The 15,497-nt window shown below is 36.0% G+C and overlaps 1 protein-coding gene across 1 annotated transcript; it reads left to right on the top strand.

Moving 5' to 3' along the window:
- Positions 1-283: 283 nt before the first annotated feature.
- Positions 284-15,413, top strand: RTRAF (RNA transcription, translation and transport factor). Its single transcript, XM_054447698.2, has 8 exons — positions 284-513; positions 2,123-2,247; positions 4,544-4,643; positions 9,316-9,402; positions 10,490-10,578; positions 12,571-12,639; positions 14,916-14,964; positions 15,086-15,413. The coding sequence occupies exons 1-8, from the start codon at positions 453-455 to the stop codon at positions 15,238-15,240; spliced, it is 735 nt and encodes a 244-aa protein (XP_054303673.1). The 5' UTR covers positions 284-452; the 3' UTR covers positions 15,241-15,413.
- Positions 15,414-15,497: the final 84 nt, after the last annotated feature.

Raw genomic sequence — 15,497 nt, forward strand, 5'->3', positions numbered from 1 at the left:
CTAGTGTTAGAAGAGCACCTGTTATGTAGGAGGAGTAATAAAATGAATGAATGCACTCAAAACACTAAACAGTAATTCTGTAATCCAACGGGAGGTACAGCGAATACCAAAAGCCTACATACACTATTCTCTGCATGCTATAGCAAGAAAGAAAGGAAAGTGGCTTCCCAGTGGTTTTTTGCCTATTGTACAACCAGGAAGCTGACAATAAAGTTTATTTGAGCGTCGACGTGCGCCGACGTGGCCCCGCCTCCCCAGCCGGAGCCGCGATTGGTGGGCATTTGCCGGCGGCCACCGCTTTTAAGCCACGATTGGCGAAGGCCGCCGTCATTTCGGAGCGTCCCAGCGCTAGCCCGCCCTCTCGCCGCGTCGCCGGTGCCTGCGCCTCCCGCTCCACCTCGCTTCTTCTCTCCCGGCCGAGGCCCGGGAGACCAGAGCGAGAAGCGGGGACCATGTTCCGACGCAAGTTGACGGCTCTCGACTACCACAACCCCGCCGGCTTCAACTGCAAAGGTGAGGCGGCGGCCTTGGGCCGGCCGCATGTCCCTGACCTGGGCGGAGGTCCCAGCCTCAGTGCCCGCACCCCACCTCCCCGTCGGGACCCTCGGCGGCCTGGTTTCCGCCGGCAGCCTCCGGGCCCCTCTCCTCTGGGTCGCCACGTACCTCGGCTCTTCGCCGCCCCTTCCCGCCTTCAAAGCCCTCTCACCTACTCCCGTCTCGGCATGTTACTTTCTGCACTTGCTTAACTCCAAGCACCACGTAACTACCTTCTCTGTACATAAAAGGGAGAGCATTCGTCTTTCTCACTATTCAACTCCATGGTTCCCTGGATAATTAGGCGATACCTTGAGCACCTGCTAATTATGGGCCAGCGCGGTGCTGGATTCTGAGGAAGGTGCTGAGTAACTTGAAGACTAGTTCGCTGCCTGCCAGGAGCTAAAGAGTCGAGGGGTGGAAGCAATCAGAACCCACTGAGCAGTTTGAGACAGTACACAGTGAAATCAGGACCGATCACAGTGGGAGGGTAAGCGCGTGTAGTAACGGGCTAGTTGTGTTGTGTGGTCTTGCAAAAAAGTTAATAGCAGATGAGTGGGAAGGTTGAATTGTGAATACAAAGATATTTGGGATTTTACAGCATTAGAATTTTAAAAAGTAATAACGTTGCTACTCACTGAAACTAAACTACTACCCACCACTACTCGTTTCCTTTGTGTAGTTCTGGCCTGTGATAGACTGGTAAGTTTGAAAGTGATCAAGTATAACTTGTGATACTCAGACCATTGTGTAATTCTCAAGACCTTATAATGGAAGCTTGAATTTGACTCACAAATTGAAAATAATTTCTAAGCAGTTTGACAGTGTTTTGTTGATCGCCTGTAGAAGCATATCAAATTATAATCTATTGTTTTTCTACTTTAACAAAAAAGTATCAGGGACAATAGAGCCTTGTTCTGGATTGGAATCTTTGATTCTCAATGTTCTTATCTGTACAATGGGATATTACCTACCTCAAAAGAGGTATGGGGAGGATTAAACAAAACAGGCACTTAATGTGCAGTTAACATTACATGACAACAGTTGTCACAGTGTCTTTTTTGTCATTTAATTTCTTTTACTTATTATTTTGTTATATATTTTACTTTATTACTTTGCTATAAATTTAACCTTGCTCTGCTTCCCCTTTCTGTCCGCAAAGGAACTGGAATATTAATATGTAACACTTAAATAGCAAAACTATGTGCCAGGCACTGTTTTTATCCGTATTTATTTTATTTAAGAAACTTCTTAAATAAAACAACTTCTTTTAATCTTTCATAACTCTATGAGGTAAGTTCTATTAGCACCCTCATTTTGTAGCTGAAGAATCTGAGGCACAGAAAATGTGGGTGATTATCCCAAGTTCACACAACCAGTAAGTATCTGGACCCAGGATTTGAACAGATCATTGTTAATCTGTACTTTCAACTCCAGAATCTGTACTTTCAACTCCCTCTTTTGGTTCAATTAATTTAGTATTTTGAGGCTAAGAAAATTCCACAAGAACATACATCTGAACATATACCTGAGAAGGAGGTATTTTATGTAATGCTTCTAGTTATTTATGTGATATTTTTTATTGCAGATGAAACAGAATTTAGAAACTTCATCGTTTGGCTTGAAGACCAGAAAATCAGACACTACAAGATTGAAGACAGAGGGAATTTAAGAAACATCCACAGCAGTGACTGGCCCAAGTTCTTTGAAAAGGTAATGAATTAGGAAGTAAAGTAAAAATACAGAGAGTTTGTCTGAAAAATCATATGAAGATGAGCTTAAAATTACTTTCTTTTAAGAAAAAAAGGATAATGATCAGTGTTAGGAAAGCTGGATTTCAGGGATTTTGCTTTTTTCTTAGATGCGTTTTTTGCTTTTAGAGCAAATTATTTTATGTGTTCCTACCAAGCTTTCAGTATTAGGTAGAAATAGTTTTCTCTAGAAACATGAAGTTTCTTAAATGAATAATGATGTAAATATTTCGCTTTCCCTTTATGGCCCAAATCAGAATTTTTGTTAAACACAGTGCTATTTCTTATATTAAAAGAAGACATTGGCCAGGTGTGATGGCTAACACCTATAATGCGAGCACTTTGGGAGGCTGAGGTGGCAGATCATTTGAGCCAAGGAGTTCTGACACCAGCCTGAGCAACATGATGAAACCCTGTCTCTACAAGAAAATAGAAAGTTATCTGGGTGTGCTGGCATGTGTCTGTGGTGTCAGCTAATTGGGAGGCTGAGGTTCTGCAGCCTGAGTGACAGAGTGACACCTTGTCTCAAAAAAAGACATTATTGAGATGCTTATAAGACTGTTGTGTTTATGCTTATATTTAATGTAAACGGATATCCCTTGTTGTATGCTACAGAAATAGTCCTTAAATGATCTCTGGTATATCATATTTTTGTGCCTTGAATCATTTTCCCATTGATTTAGTTTTAGTAACACTTTTGCATAAAAAAGAATTCTCAGATTAGAATAAAAATCCTTTTAGTGTCATTTCTTACATTAAACATTTTCATCAGTTATATTTGATGAGTGAGATATTTTTCTTGAAAAAGGCTAAGTTTTCCATTTGCTAGAGCAGTGTGATTAGGTACTTTCTCCGTAGAATCAGTGATTTTATAAATTAGGGATTGTATAAATTACATCAGTGTTATTAACCTTTCCGTGTCTCAATTTTCTCATCAATAAGTGAGGGTAACAATGGTACCTATCTCATAAGTGTGGCTTTGTTTTTAATGAGTAACTGTTCACAGAAGTCCCTGGCGCGTAGCAAGTGTGATAAGCTTATTACTGCCAATGCCTCTATACTACTACTATTAATACTACTGTATTCTTTTCCTTTGCTCTTAGAAAATATTTTTAAAATTTTCAGTGGGCTTCCTAAAACTTTGAAATATATTTTTAGGATTTTATGTTTGTTTATATTACATTTTATGGCCTACTCATGTGTACAAGACAATACAGAATTCTACATGTAGAAAGGTATTTGGAGAATATAAAAAATTTTCTAGCCTGGGCACGGTGGCTCATGCCTATAATCCTAGCACTTTGGGAAGCCAAGATGGGTGGATCACCTGAGGTCAGGTGTTCGAGACCAGCCGGGCCAACGTGGTGAAACTCCGTCTCTACTAAAAACACAAAATTAGCCAGGTGTGTTGGCGCATGTGTGTAATCTCAGCTGCCCAGGGGGCTGAGCCAGGAGAATCATTTGAACCCGGGAGGCGGAGGTTGCAGTGAGCCAAGATTGTGCCATTGCACTCCAGCCTGGGCAACAGAACAAGACTCTGTCTCAAAAAAAAAAAAAAAAAAATGTATGTATGTGTGTGTATATATATACATACATATACACACACATATTTCTGATGTGAAACACCTGGAATGACAGAATAATTTCAACATATCAGAACCTAAACAGTTATTATCCTTCAAGTTGATTTTATTATAATGTTATATTACATATAATTAATGTTGCATATAATACTATTATATGCATATAATAGTATTATATGCAACATTTATTTGAATATACAGGTTCTGACATTTATTTAAATTACTTGGTTACACCCTACATGTATGTTACATGGCTACTCTTTTCAGTGGCATTTCCATAATATGAAAGTTAAGGTTTAGATAATGATTTATTGTATATCCTTTTAAAAGTTATCCTTTTTAGTTAATTGCCCTATGTATATTGAGACTAGGAATCAGAAAGCTTAGATTCTAGTCCCAGGTGTAAGTTGTGTAACCCTTGGCAAGTGTCAATCTCTAGGCCTCAGCTTTCTTATCTATAAAATGAGGAAGTTTGTCGTATTCTATTTTTTTTCTTAAGATGATACACTTAAATGTTCCCTTCTGTTGGGTTATATAATTGCATCAAAAGTGTAGTAATGTTATTAAAAAATTGTTAGAGATCCAAACTAAGGTCTCTTTCAACTCTCCCATTCTTTTTTCTGTGACTTTATGGTAATAATGAAACTGGTGGGTTTTTTTTCTTCCCCCTCACAGTATCTCAGAGATGTTAACTGTCCTTTCAAGATTCAAGATCGACAAGAAGCTATTGACTGGCTTCTTGGTTTAGCTGTTAGACTGGAATATGGAGATAATGGTACGTTTTGTGGGGAATGTGTATTTTAAAGAGAGAGGAAGGATGGGAAAGGGAGTGTGAAAATGTAGGGAGCTTTGCAGTTTGTTTTGTCTAATACTATTTTACCTTTGGTTCATTCTTATCACAAGTTACAAGCACTTTTATTGTCTTTCATTGGTGTTTATATATTTCTTTTAGAATTTCGAAATGGTGCCCTCTGGAGAAGGCTAATTGACTGTCTTCTCACAGAGTAACACTACTTTGATAATATGGTCTGCACCTTAGCCTTTCAAATTAAATTGTTGTTAGTGTCCCAGAATTGATGGGACTTTGTAGTGTTGTTGCAGCAGGTAATTTCTCAAAAGACTGAAACGTGTCTAATGCCAATATACATTAATACTCTATAGGCCAGAATATGTTACTTATGTTTACTGTCTTAGCACAGATACTTCTATGGTTGGAAGCTTCTGAATATTAGTACCTATAGTAAAAACAATTTTTCTTTAAACTTGTGTTTTCTCTTATTAGACCATTTCATTTTGAAAGGCCTGCCAACATCTAAATGCAAGATTTGAGTATCTTATCTGCATCCCCTGCATTTTGTGTTTTACAGTTAGTTACAGTCCTCTTAATTATTTACTTTGGAAGCCTTTTTATATCTTGGCTTATCCCTTTCCCTTCATCCCACCTACACTGACTTTTTCTCGTGTTTGTTGTATCTTCATTCCCGTTGGCATAATCCTAATTCAGGCTCTTGTCACTTTCTGCCAGGAGTATTGTAATATCTCCCATTAGTGTCACCTTCTGTTCTTAACTGCATGGCCAACCAAGCTAACTTTCTGAAACGTAAATCTATTTTAGGATACCACTTACTCCTTGTTTCCAAAGAACAGTTCCAGTTACATATTCATATTAATAAACTTACGTATTCATAAACACTAATTTCCCATTTTCTATAAAAAGAATTTTAAGCTCCTTAGCATGGTAGTTAATGACGACTGATATCCAACCTGTATTCACATCTTGACATCCCAGCTGAATTAGAATAATACTGTTTCCTGTTTATATCCCATTTCCCCCTGTTTCTTTGTTCACACTTTTCCCTTGGCTAATATACCATTTCATTCTATCTACACATCTAAATCCTACCCATATTTTTAAGATCCATCTCATATGCTGTCTTATGTCTTAGCAGCAGTATAATTTCCCTCTGAACTTCCATAGCTTTTAACTCTATACCTTTTAAGTCATTAACCACTTTCCATTTTGCTTCTATGTCTTATTCGTCCCAGTAAAGTGTAAGCTGATATTCAGCTTTTTTCCTACATGGTACCTCTCTTAGCTTCCAATTGATGCTGTAACAAATTACTACAAACTCAGTGACTGAAAACACAATTTATTATTTTAGAATGAGAAGGCCAACATTAGTTTCACTGGGTTCATGTCAAGTTGTCAGCAAGGCAGGTTCCTTTTGGAGGCTCTTGGGGGGAATCTGTTTCTTTGCTTTTTTAACTTCTAGAGGCTGCCTGAATTCCTTGACTCTGGCCCCTTCTTCCTTCTTCAAGTCTAGCAGCATAGCATTTTCCAGTCTGTATCTGATTCTGCTTCCATTGTCATAACTTTGTCTCTGGCTCTGATCCTTCTGAGCCCACCTGGATAATCCAGGATAATCCCCTATCTCAAGATCCTTAGTTTTATCATATTTGCAAATCTTGCCATGTAAGGTAACACATACACAGGTTCCAGGGATCGGGACATGGACATCTTGGGGGGTAGAGGTCAATATTGTGTCTGTCACAGTACCTGACATAGTTTCTTGCACACAACAGGTGCTTATCAATTTCAGTAATTGTGTGGCGAATGCAGTATATGTGAGTGTTTACATACACTGATTTGGAGCATCAGCCAATTTTTTGCTGATGCCTCAGACTTAAATTTCAGAAGCCTTATGGCAAAAATCTAAAGGAAAGCTCAATTTGAGACTTCATTTACTTTTCCATTTAGTTTTAAAAAAAAACAACTTTTCTTTCTTTAGAAAATACATGTATTCATAAGCCTTGTGGCTTTAGTGTAGTATTGATTTTAGGGCCTTTAACAAGGTCTTTTTATCTACCCTGCTCTGGATTGGTAGGAACTGTATATGAGCCAATTTGTAGCTTATCAAAAGTGTTTTTCAGTTATTCCCAAATTCTTACATCTCAATTTATTTGTTTTATTCTATTTGTTCCATTTTTATAACCCGTTAACCTTCAATGGTAGATGCATATGGTCATGTATACCTACAGTTGACTGTTAAGTACATGTATTTCTCAGTAATAGCATGTTCTTTTAGTGAATAAAAGAAGCTTGTGTGTGAAATGTAAATTTTTCAATATTGAGAAAGGAAGTCAACATATACTTGAAGATGAATGGTATCAACAGTATATTAAAAGTCTAAGCTCGAAAACAAGTTTTGTTTATTAAAATTCAGAATTGCAAAAACAGACTTGAAAATTGGTCAAATAATACTGTCTCTAATCGGTAGGAGGCGCTGATGTTCTTTTGTGGTTTTACGTTGATATGTTGCCTCCTTGACTTTTAAGTTACTTATTTTAAAATTTGCTGAAACCATTATGAGTTTTTATTATTTGTGCTCTACTATTTTTTGAAGCCTTTTGGTAGCTTGTCAACATGATTAATAACTGAAATTTTTTAAATATATAATTTCAGATGTATGGAAAAATTACAAAATAGTACAAAGATTTTCATATACCTCAAGTCTACAAATGTAACATTTTACCTCAGTTTGCTTCATCCTTCTCTCTACACAGAGACACACACATCATTTTTTTCCAAACCATTTGATAGTAAATTATAGATGATTTCTTTTTACTCTTAAACACTTTAAAGTGCATTTCCTAAAAACAACTTTGTCTTATATAACCACAGTACAGTGATCAAAATCAGGAAGTTATCTTTGATATACTATTATTTATTCACATTTTACCAAACCCCCACTTCTCTCAACAGAAAAAAATAACCCAGAGCAATCCTGGATTATGCACTGCATTAGTTGTTACATCTCTCTTAGTATCTTAGAATCTGGAACAGTTCCTGTCTTTATTTGTGCTTCATGACCCTGACATTTATTTTGTAGAGTGTCCCTCAGTTTGGATTTATATGATGTTTCCTCATGATTAGATTTGGGGTTTATACTTTTGTTAGGAGTAACACAGAAGTGATGTGTTCTTTTTAGTGCATCATATTAGGAGATACGTGATAGCGATATGTCCCATTACTAGTTATGTTACTTTGATCACTAGGTTACAGTTTCTCCACTGTTTTTCTCCACGGTTTTTCCTCTTTGTAATATATCTTGTGGGGCGGTACTTTGAGACCGTATCAATTATGTTTTTGCACCTCAAATTTCCCCCACTAGTTTTAGCAACCATATGATGATTCTTGCCTCAATCATTTATTATGTTGATCGACAAAAGGTGTTCTCTAATTTCATCATTGTTTTCTACATTTATTTGTTGGCTTTCTCTTGTAAGTTTTCCCATCTCTAATTTACTTGTTTAAATCAGTATAGATACATGGATTTTTATTTTACTCAATGGATTATAATCCGTTCTGTCATCACGTATTTTGCTGTTTATACTGTTCCAGATTTGGCCAGTGGAAGCCTTTTTAACTCTGACTTAAATTTTATGCTTTTATTTTTTCCTCGTTTCATTAACAGATCACATAAGCAACTCTATAGCCTAAGATGCCATTTTGAACATCAAGTTTAGTGAATTATTAATAAGTGTTTTTATTTTTGAATTCCTTTTAAGTATCATTTTTCAAATGAAAATAATAAAATCTACCTTTGGAATTCTGAATATCAAGTTTCCATGAAATAAGTTTGAGGTTTGTATATGATGATGTATTTGATGTATTGATTTTTTTGGGGAAAGCAAGGTTTTTGGATTTTATATACAGCATTCAAAAGAAGATGGGGGTAAAGCGTACTTTTTAATGAGTTTGTATTTAATCTTACGTAACCTATACTTAACCCTCCTCCCATTCTTCTACCCCAGATTTCAGAGGAAGCTGTAAAAGCAGATTTTTACCTTCCTAAAATTTACATGTTTGAAATGATTGCCTTTAGAAATGTTAATGAAAAGAGATTTGTGTCACATAGTCTAGTAATTGCTTTAGCTTAATCAAAAAGATAGTTACATTGTCTTTTTACATTTTCTATGGCAAAAATTAAGCTTGATTGAATGAATTGTTTTATGCTTATACAGGTTAAGCATCCCTAATCCGAGAATCTGAAATCCTAAATGCTCCAAAATCCAAAACTTTTTGAGCACCGACATGAGGACACAAGTAGAAATTTCCACACATAAGCACTTAACACAAACTTTATTTCATGCACAAAATTATTAAAAATATTATATGAAATTACCTTCAGGCTGTGTGTATAAGTTGTACATTGAACATAAAAATGAATTTTGTGTTTAGACTTCGGTCCCATCCCCAAAATATCCCATTTCATATATGCAGATAATCCAAAGTCTGAAAAAATTTAAAATTGGAAATTATTGGCATTTCCAGTAAGGGATACTCAACCTGTAATCATTTTGGCTCAGTTAAATTTGGTAAATAGCAGTAGTCATTTTACCTTGAGTTGCAGTTCTACAAATTATATTTTTGCCTGTTTTTATAGCTGAAAAATACAAGGATTTAGTACCTGATAATTCAAAAACTGCTGACAATGCAACTAAAAATGCAGAACCATTGATCAATTTGGATGGTGAGTATATAAATGCATAACACTGAACATCAACATTTTTGGTTTCTTAAATGTTTTTTACTTTGAAGAATGAAGTCCAGGTTTACTTGGTTTTAGTAAATTTAGAAGGATCCATGCAGACAGCATTTAACATTTTATTCTCTATAATGTTTTTATAATGTCCTTTCTCCTTCCCCTTGCATTTGAATATCTGAATGTTGATTTGATTTGCTTCTAGTAATTTGGAGTTTTGATTTGTATTTAATCATGGGGGTCATTGTTTGCCTTTTTGAATGTATAAATTTCTTTTAATCCAATGACTCTATAAAGACAAGTGGTAAAATTTTCCATTAAGTTCCGGATGTCTTTTAGTAATTTCCCTTTTTAAAAATATGAAGAATCTAATTACCTAAATTATGATATGTAAAATATTTGTTTGCTGGCTAATTCATTGTGAACTATAATTTAGGAGTTAACCCTTTTGAATGAGTGAGCCTCTTGGACACTCCAGAGCCACTGCTTAGAGAGAAGGTTTTGGGAAAACTATCCATTGAGGAGATCTATGTACTAAAATTAATGGCCTTGGGAAGAAATGTTAATTAAAAGTGCTGTATAATTTAGCCTTGCAGAAAAAGTTACAGGACAAATATAATGTGAGTTAAATTAGTCATTTATTGGATTATTCAGTTTGGCTGATGAAATACAGATACTCCTTGACTTAGGATGAGATCATGTCCCAAAGTCGAAAATATCATAAGTCAAAAATGCATTTAGTACCCCGGAAGACCCATTGTAAAGCTGAAAAATTGTAGTTGGAACCACTGTAAGTTCAGATTTTCCTCATCTTGCACTAGGGTTACATCCAAGTCTAACCATCCTAAGTTGGGGACCGTCTCATACAGTAATAGGAAAACCATTTTATCTTAACAATTTATTTAATTGTTGATAGTCTACAGGGCTTTGTTTTTTCTCTTGTGAGTAGCAGTTTTAAAAACTAAGAGATTTGTTGCTACCGAAAAGTTAAAAATGTTTTTGTATGTTCACAAATATGTTTGTAATTATACGTTTGCAGTGTTGTAAGTTTTTGTTTGTTTTTAATCTTTTATAGTAAATAATCCTGATTTTAAGGCTGGTGTGATGGCTTTGGCTAACCTGCTTCAGATTCAGCGTCATGATGATTACCTGGTAATGCTTAAGGTCAGCTTCATGTTATTGATTCTTGACAGAAACTGTGCACATAGAAAAATGTCTTTATTTTCTAAATATTGATGTTAAAATTATGGTTGAATGACTAAAATACACAGAAGAATATGAGACATAAAGTAGATTTCATGGTTTTATCTGATTTGGATTCTCTGTTTTCTGCCTGCACTATGCTAAATCCTTTGCAAAGATGTTCTGATTCAATCCTGTCAACAATCCTAGAGACAGCTGCTAATATCTTTTTAAAAATATATATCATATGAAGAAACTGAGACTCAATGAGGATAATGTCTAAGATGACACAGAAAATGACAGAGCCAGGATTTTAAGCACTGTAACCCTGTGGTCCATTGTTTTTCCCACATTACCCTACTTCTGTTTAGTTACTCTTTTTAGTGATTCATGGTCTGCATTTGTTAAGATGGTCGAAAATGCCAAATGAGTAATGGTGAATTTGGTCAAAAATATATAACCCCAAAATCTCTTTGAGAAATGAATCTTTCTGTCCCTGATGCTATAGATAGGCCACTCAGTTCATAACTGTACTTCAGGGATCCCAGTAATCTGAAAGAGGTCTCTTGTTTGTGAGAGAAATCATAAACTTCAGAAGATTTATTCCTAGTAATCGTGAAAGTACAGTGGTGTGGATCAGGGGAGTGGTACTTAAGATACCAGACTTGGAAATTTTACAAGCGATTAAAAGCTTTTAACTAGACCTTGTGCATGTAAACTACTTTGTGATAAATTTCACTCTACCCAGAAGAGGTAAAGCCATAACTTACCATGCTTTTTAGATTTTTATTATTAAATGTCAGTTTTAACATGACTGTTGTATTCCTGTTATTAAAATTTTCTATACTGAATCTGAATGTTAACTTGGATTTTCTCAATCCAGATTGCATGCCAAAAGACAAAAATGTTTTTAGTGAAATTTAGCTATTTCAAAGGCTTGTTCTTTATTCTGACAATTATGTAAATTGCCTTGGAACTGTACTATAGTGATCATGTCAGCTTTCATCATAAAGTAAGTGAGAGGAGAGTCAGACAATGCATAGCGTATTTGGGATGCTTTTGTTAGACTTCAAAACCCAAGGGGATAAAGTATAAATCAACTACAACAAAATGCTATAAAATTCTAGTCCTAGCTGCACATTTGTCCCTTTTGAGTTATTTTAAGAGGCATTCAAACAATAACATAATATGGAAAACATCTTAGTACGTTTGCCAAGTACAAGCATCAGTATATTAACTGTTTGGCAACCAGACTATTTAATAACATCTGCAATCACTGTTAAACATTGTTTGAATTCTCTTTTTCAAAGATAGCATTTGGTTTTTTATTTAAAAATTATAGTTTAAGTTTTCACACTTATTTTTGAGTTGTAATTGTCATCTTCCTAATTACAATTCCATTTTTTAAAAATTTGATTTTTAAGTGTGTATGGATACTTGCATGCATGCCTACCATAATGAAATGCCTTGGTGATTAAAACCACCAACGGTGTCCTTTGAAAGGTTTGGAAATATTTTACTAGAGTGAAGTGATAAAAGCAAAGTGTAAGACAGTATGTGTGATCTGCTACCCTTTGTGTCAAAAATGTGTATTCGTGCTAAGCATGCTCGTCATTTCGCAGTTTTAGTGAGGGTAAGGAATCTGTAGGGGATTGCAAGGCTTGGGTAGGAAGGAGACCTACTTTTTACCATGTATCTTGCTGTATTTAAAGTTGTTTTTTACCAGTCACGTGCATTACCTATTCAAAAAATGGTTTTAATTGTTGCAAGCACCATTCAACATTATTAAAATACTAGAAGTGTGAAAGGTTACATTATATTAGTGTTTTTATTTTTAATTTATTGGGGAGTTTATTAATGAACTTAGGTAATTCTGACTTCATCAAAATGAGCATCCTTATTCTCTGGGCTCCTAGAAGAAAGGATGACAGGTACACAGCCTATAAAAAGTAAAAATATTTTTGGGTTTCTTAGGCAATTCGAATTTTGGTTCAGGAGCGCCTGACACAGGATGCAGTTGCTAAGGCAAATCAAACAAAAGAGGTATGTTTCTATAAATCCTAAATAAGTTGTTAATGAACATTTCTTCTGGTATGGCCATGATTTTAAACTTTGCATGTATCTGTTTAAGATATCCATTCTACGTTCTACAACTTAGAGAAAGGATAGCTTACTTCAGTGCTTCCTAAAGCAAATTGAATGTATTCAGTGGCTAGGGGGTCATTTTTGAGTGAAAAACTTCGTGTTCCTCTCACTTTGTACCTCAAAAAAGCCACAAATAGCTCATGCACAGTCCACAAATCATGCTTGTGGCCCGTTGAAGTTTATTTAAAATGATTTACCCTTATGAAACTTACTGGATTATTTTGACTCATGCTGGAGAAGGAACACACCTCACCACAAATTAGTTTTCTTTTTCTATCTAAATTCTATCCTTGCTCTTATTTCTTCAGAGTAAATTCTTGTTTTATTCAATTTCCTGGCATAAAACATAAAGTAATTTGGCTAAGGTCACCTAGTTGGTAAGTGATTGAGCTCAGGCAGTCTGATTTGAGAGCCTGTGCTCTTATGGTAGGTGGGGAGAAGGGTCCATGCGTGGATGTCTGCATGAGCTTGTCAGTCTGCCCAAGTGAAGGGACAGGGGGTTCTGTTGGAGTGTAAGGTTCAAGGTACAGGTGACTGAAATGGTATCTTTCCGTCCTACCTTGTAGGCTGAGAAAAGCTATATCCCATGACTACCTTCCCCTTAAAGAGAAAATATGGAATATTTTTAGATTATATCAGAAATCCAAATATGCCTAAAGTTTCATTGGCTGTGCAGCGGTGGAGAGACTGTCCTCAGGTCAGCAGCAGCAGTGTCTGATAACACCTGCCTCTTGCAGCAATGATGTTGTAGTGAATGCCTTGGGCACAACTATGTTGTTTGTCCTCCCTGCGCCCCTTCCCCCATGTCCCAATGCCTTTTGTCCTCCAGCCCCTTTAGGCAGGCCCAGCAGTGTTAAAAGGTTACTAATGCCAGGGCAGTATCTCTGAAAGACACTGTTTTCTTTTGAAGGTTCTTACTGGCTCGTTATATATGAATCGAGCCACTTGAAGTTGGATTAAAGATCAGCTTATTTCACCCACACTGTAGAACAGACAGTAAATTGTTCTGGTGTAATAAAGTCATTCATTCATTCATTCATTCAGCAAAACTATGCTTTGGAAGACAGTGTAAGTAAAGGCTTAGCCAAATCTCTTTGCTCTTGTTTGTAAAGTAAAATTTAGTTTTATTTTTAATGCTCCAAATTTTAATTTTGGTGTCATCTCAAAAGATACCAGCCTATAACAATTTAGTGGAGTTCTTACAGTTTAGTGTACTTATAAGCATTTATAACTACTATTTGAGGCATATGGTAGTTTTCAGCGGTAGCTTGGTGGCCTGTTGGCAAAGGAAAAAAAAGTGGAGCCTCTGGTACTAGATGAACATATAAAGCCACTCAGTACAATTCTGCTCTTTAATTTTGCTCACTTGTGCTTTCGTACCCATTGGTTTCTTCACACTTACATGTGTTAGCTGTTTTAAAGCAGACAGAGCCTAGGTAGAGTTACATTACTAGATAAGGCAAGAATTGAGCAGTGACTAAAGCATTTGAATAGTAACAGGTTGTAACATTGAAAGTACGGGTAGTGTGTTTTTCTTGGCAGTGATTTTATATAATCAGCAGGAAGTACAGACTGTCCTCATTTTAGAATTTGTTTCTGTGAAGTTTGGCATCACCATAGTCACCATCTTTAGTATGTCCATAGGTGCTGAGTGGTTTAGTTTTTCATTTTCCTAGACTGTTTCAAAGTAACTTCCAAGTCAGGTCTTGAAAGTTAAATTATACATAATCTTGGCAAACACCATGCTAGCTGAAAGGTTTGTACAATTTGTAAAGACAAATTAATGTGCTCAGAAATGGAATATAAGGTACTATTTTTGCCGTTTATACTGTTGCTTACTGTCACCAAAATAAGACAGTAGCAGCCTGGCTCAACTTGCCTTCCATAGCAGTAATGACAAGGCACTGCTGCAATAAGGATATATTGTTTTGTATGCCTGGGCTAAAGGATTGGATGAGCTATAGAGCTTCCTGGTACATTTAAAGGTTGACTTTTCCCCCTAACTGGTTGAAATAGGGAAAACTCGCTAATCACAAGACAAATATAAACAAAATTCCTAGTTCCCTTGCCCATGCAGCTAAAGACACCAGAATAGCTAGGTGCTTTTCAGTTTCAGTTGAGAAAAGGATGCTATTCTTAACCATAAATACTCTCATTTTGTCTTTTTTTTAAAGGGCTTACCTGTTGCTTTAGACAAACATATTCTTGGTTTTGACACAGGAGGTAAGTGATTTTGTTTAAATTCAGACTATTTTTTACAGACTGAATACTTGGGAGGAAATAAATAAATGGCCTTAAATGTAAAAATTATGTATTGAAGCAGTGTTCTTTTCTCATAAAACAGATGCAGTTCTTAATGAAGCTGCTCAAATTCTGCGATTGCTGCACATAGAGGAGCTCAGAGAGCTACAGACAAAAATCAACGAAGCCATAGTAGCTGTTCAGGCAATTATTGCTGATCCAAAGACAGACCACAGACTGGGAAAAGTTGGAAGATGAACACTTGAGGACTTCAGCTTCTCACCTACTTAGTACAGTTGGGAACCATACACTTCTGGCATGTTTGGAAATCAAAATGTCACATTCTCGGGGGAGGAAGCCCAGAAAATTGGGTATGTTCTAGAGATTTACCACCATTGCTTTTTTCTTTAATAAAGTTTAGGAAAGTAGAATTTTTATTATGTACTGTATGTTTGCATAAATCACCTTTCTCCTTTGTGGTTAAGGCATATATGCCAACCCCCAACTTTGTCCTA

Source organism: Pongo pygmaeus, chromosome 15 (assembly GCF_028885625.2).
Source record: "Pongo pygmaeus isolate AG05252 chromosome 15, NHGRI_mPonPyg2-v2.0_pri, whole genome shotgun sequence".
NCBI lineage: Eukaryota > Metazoa > Chordata > Mammalia > Primates > Hominidae > Pongo > Pongo pygmaeus.

Coding starts and splice junctions, on each gene's coding strand:
- RTRAF (XM_054447698.2), top strand. CDS start 453: ATGTTCCGACGCAAGTTGACGGCTCTCGACTACCACAACCCCGCCGGC. Junction 514..2,122: donor CGCCGGCTTCAACTGCAAAG/GTGAGGCGGCGG, acceptor TTTTTATTGCAG/ATGAAACAGAATTTAGAAAC. Junction 14,965..15,085: donor TCTTGGTTTTGACACAGGAG/GTAAGTGATTTT, acceptor CTCATAAAACAG/ATGCAGTTCTTAATGAAGCT.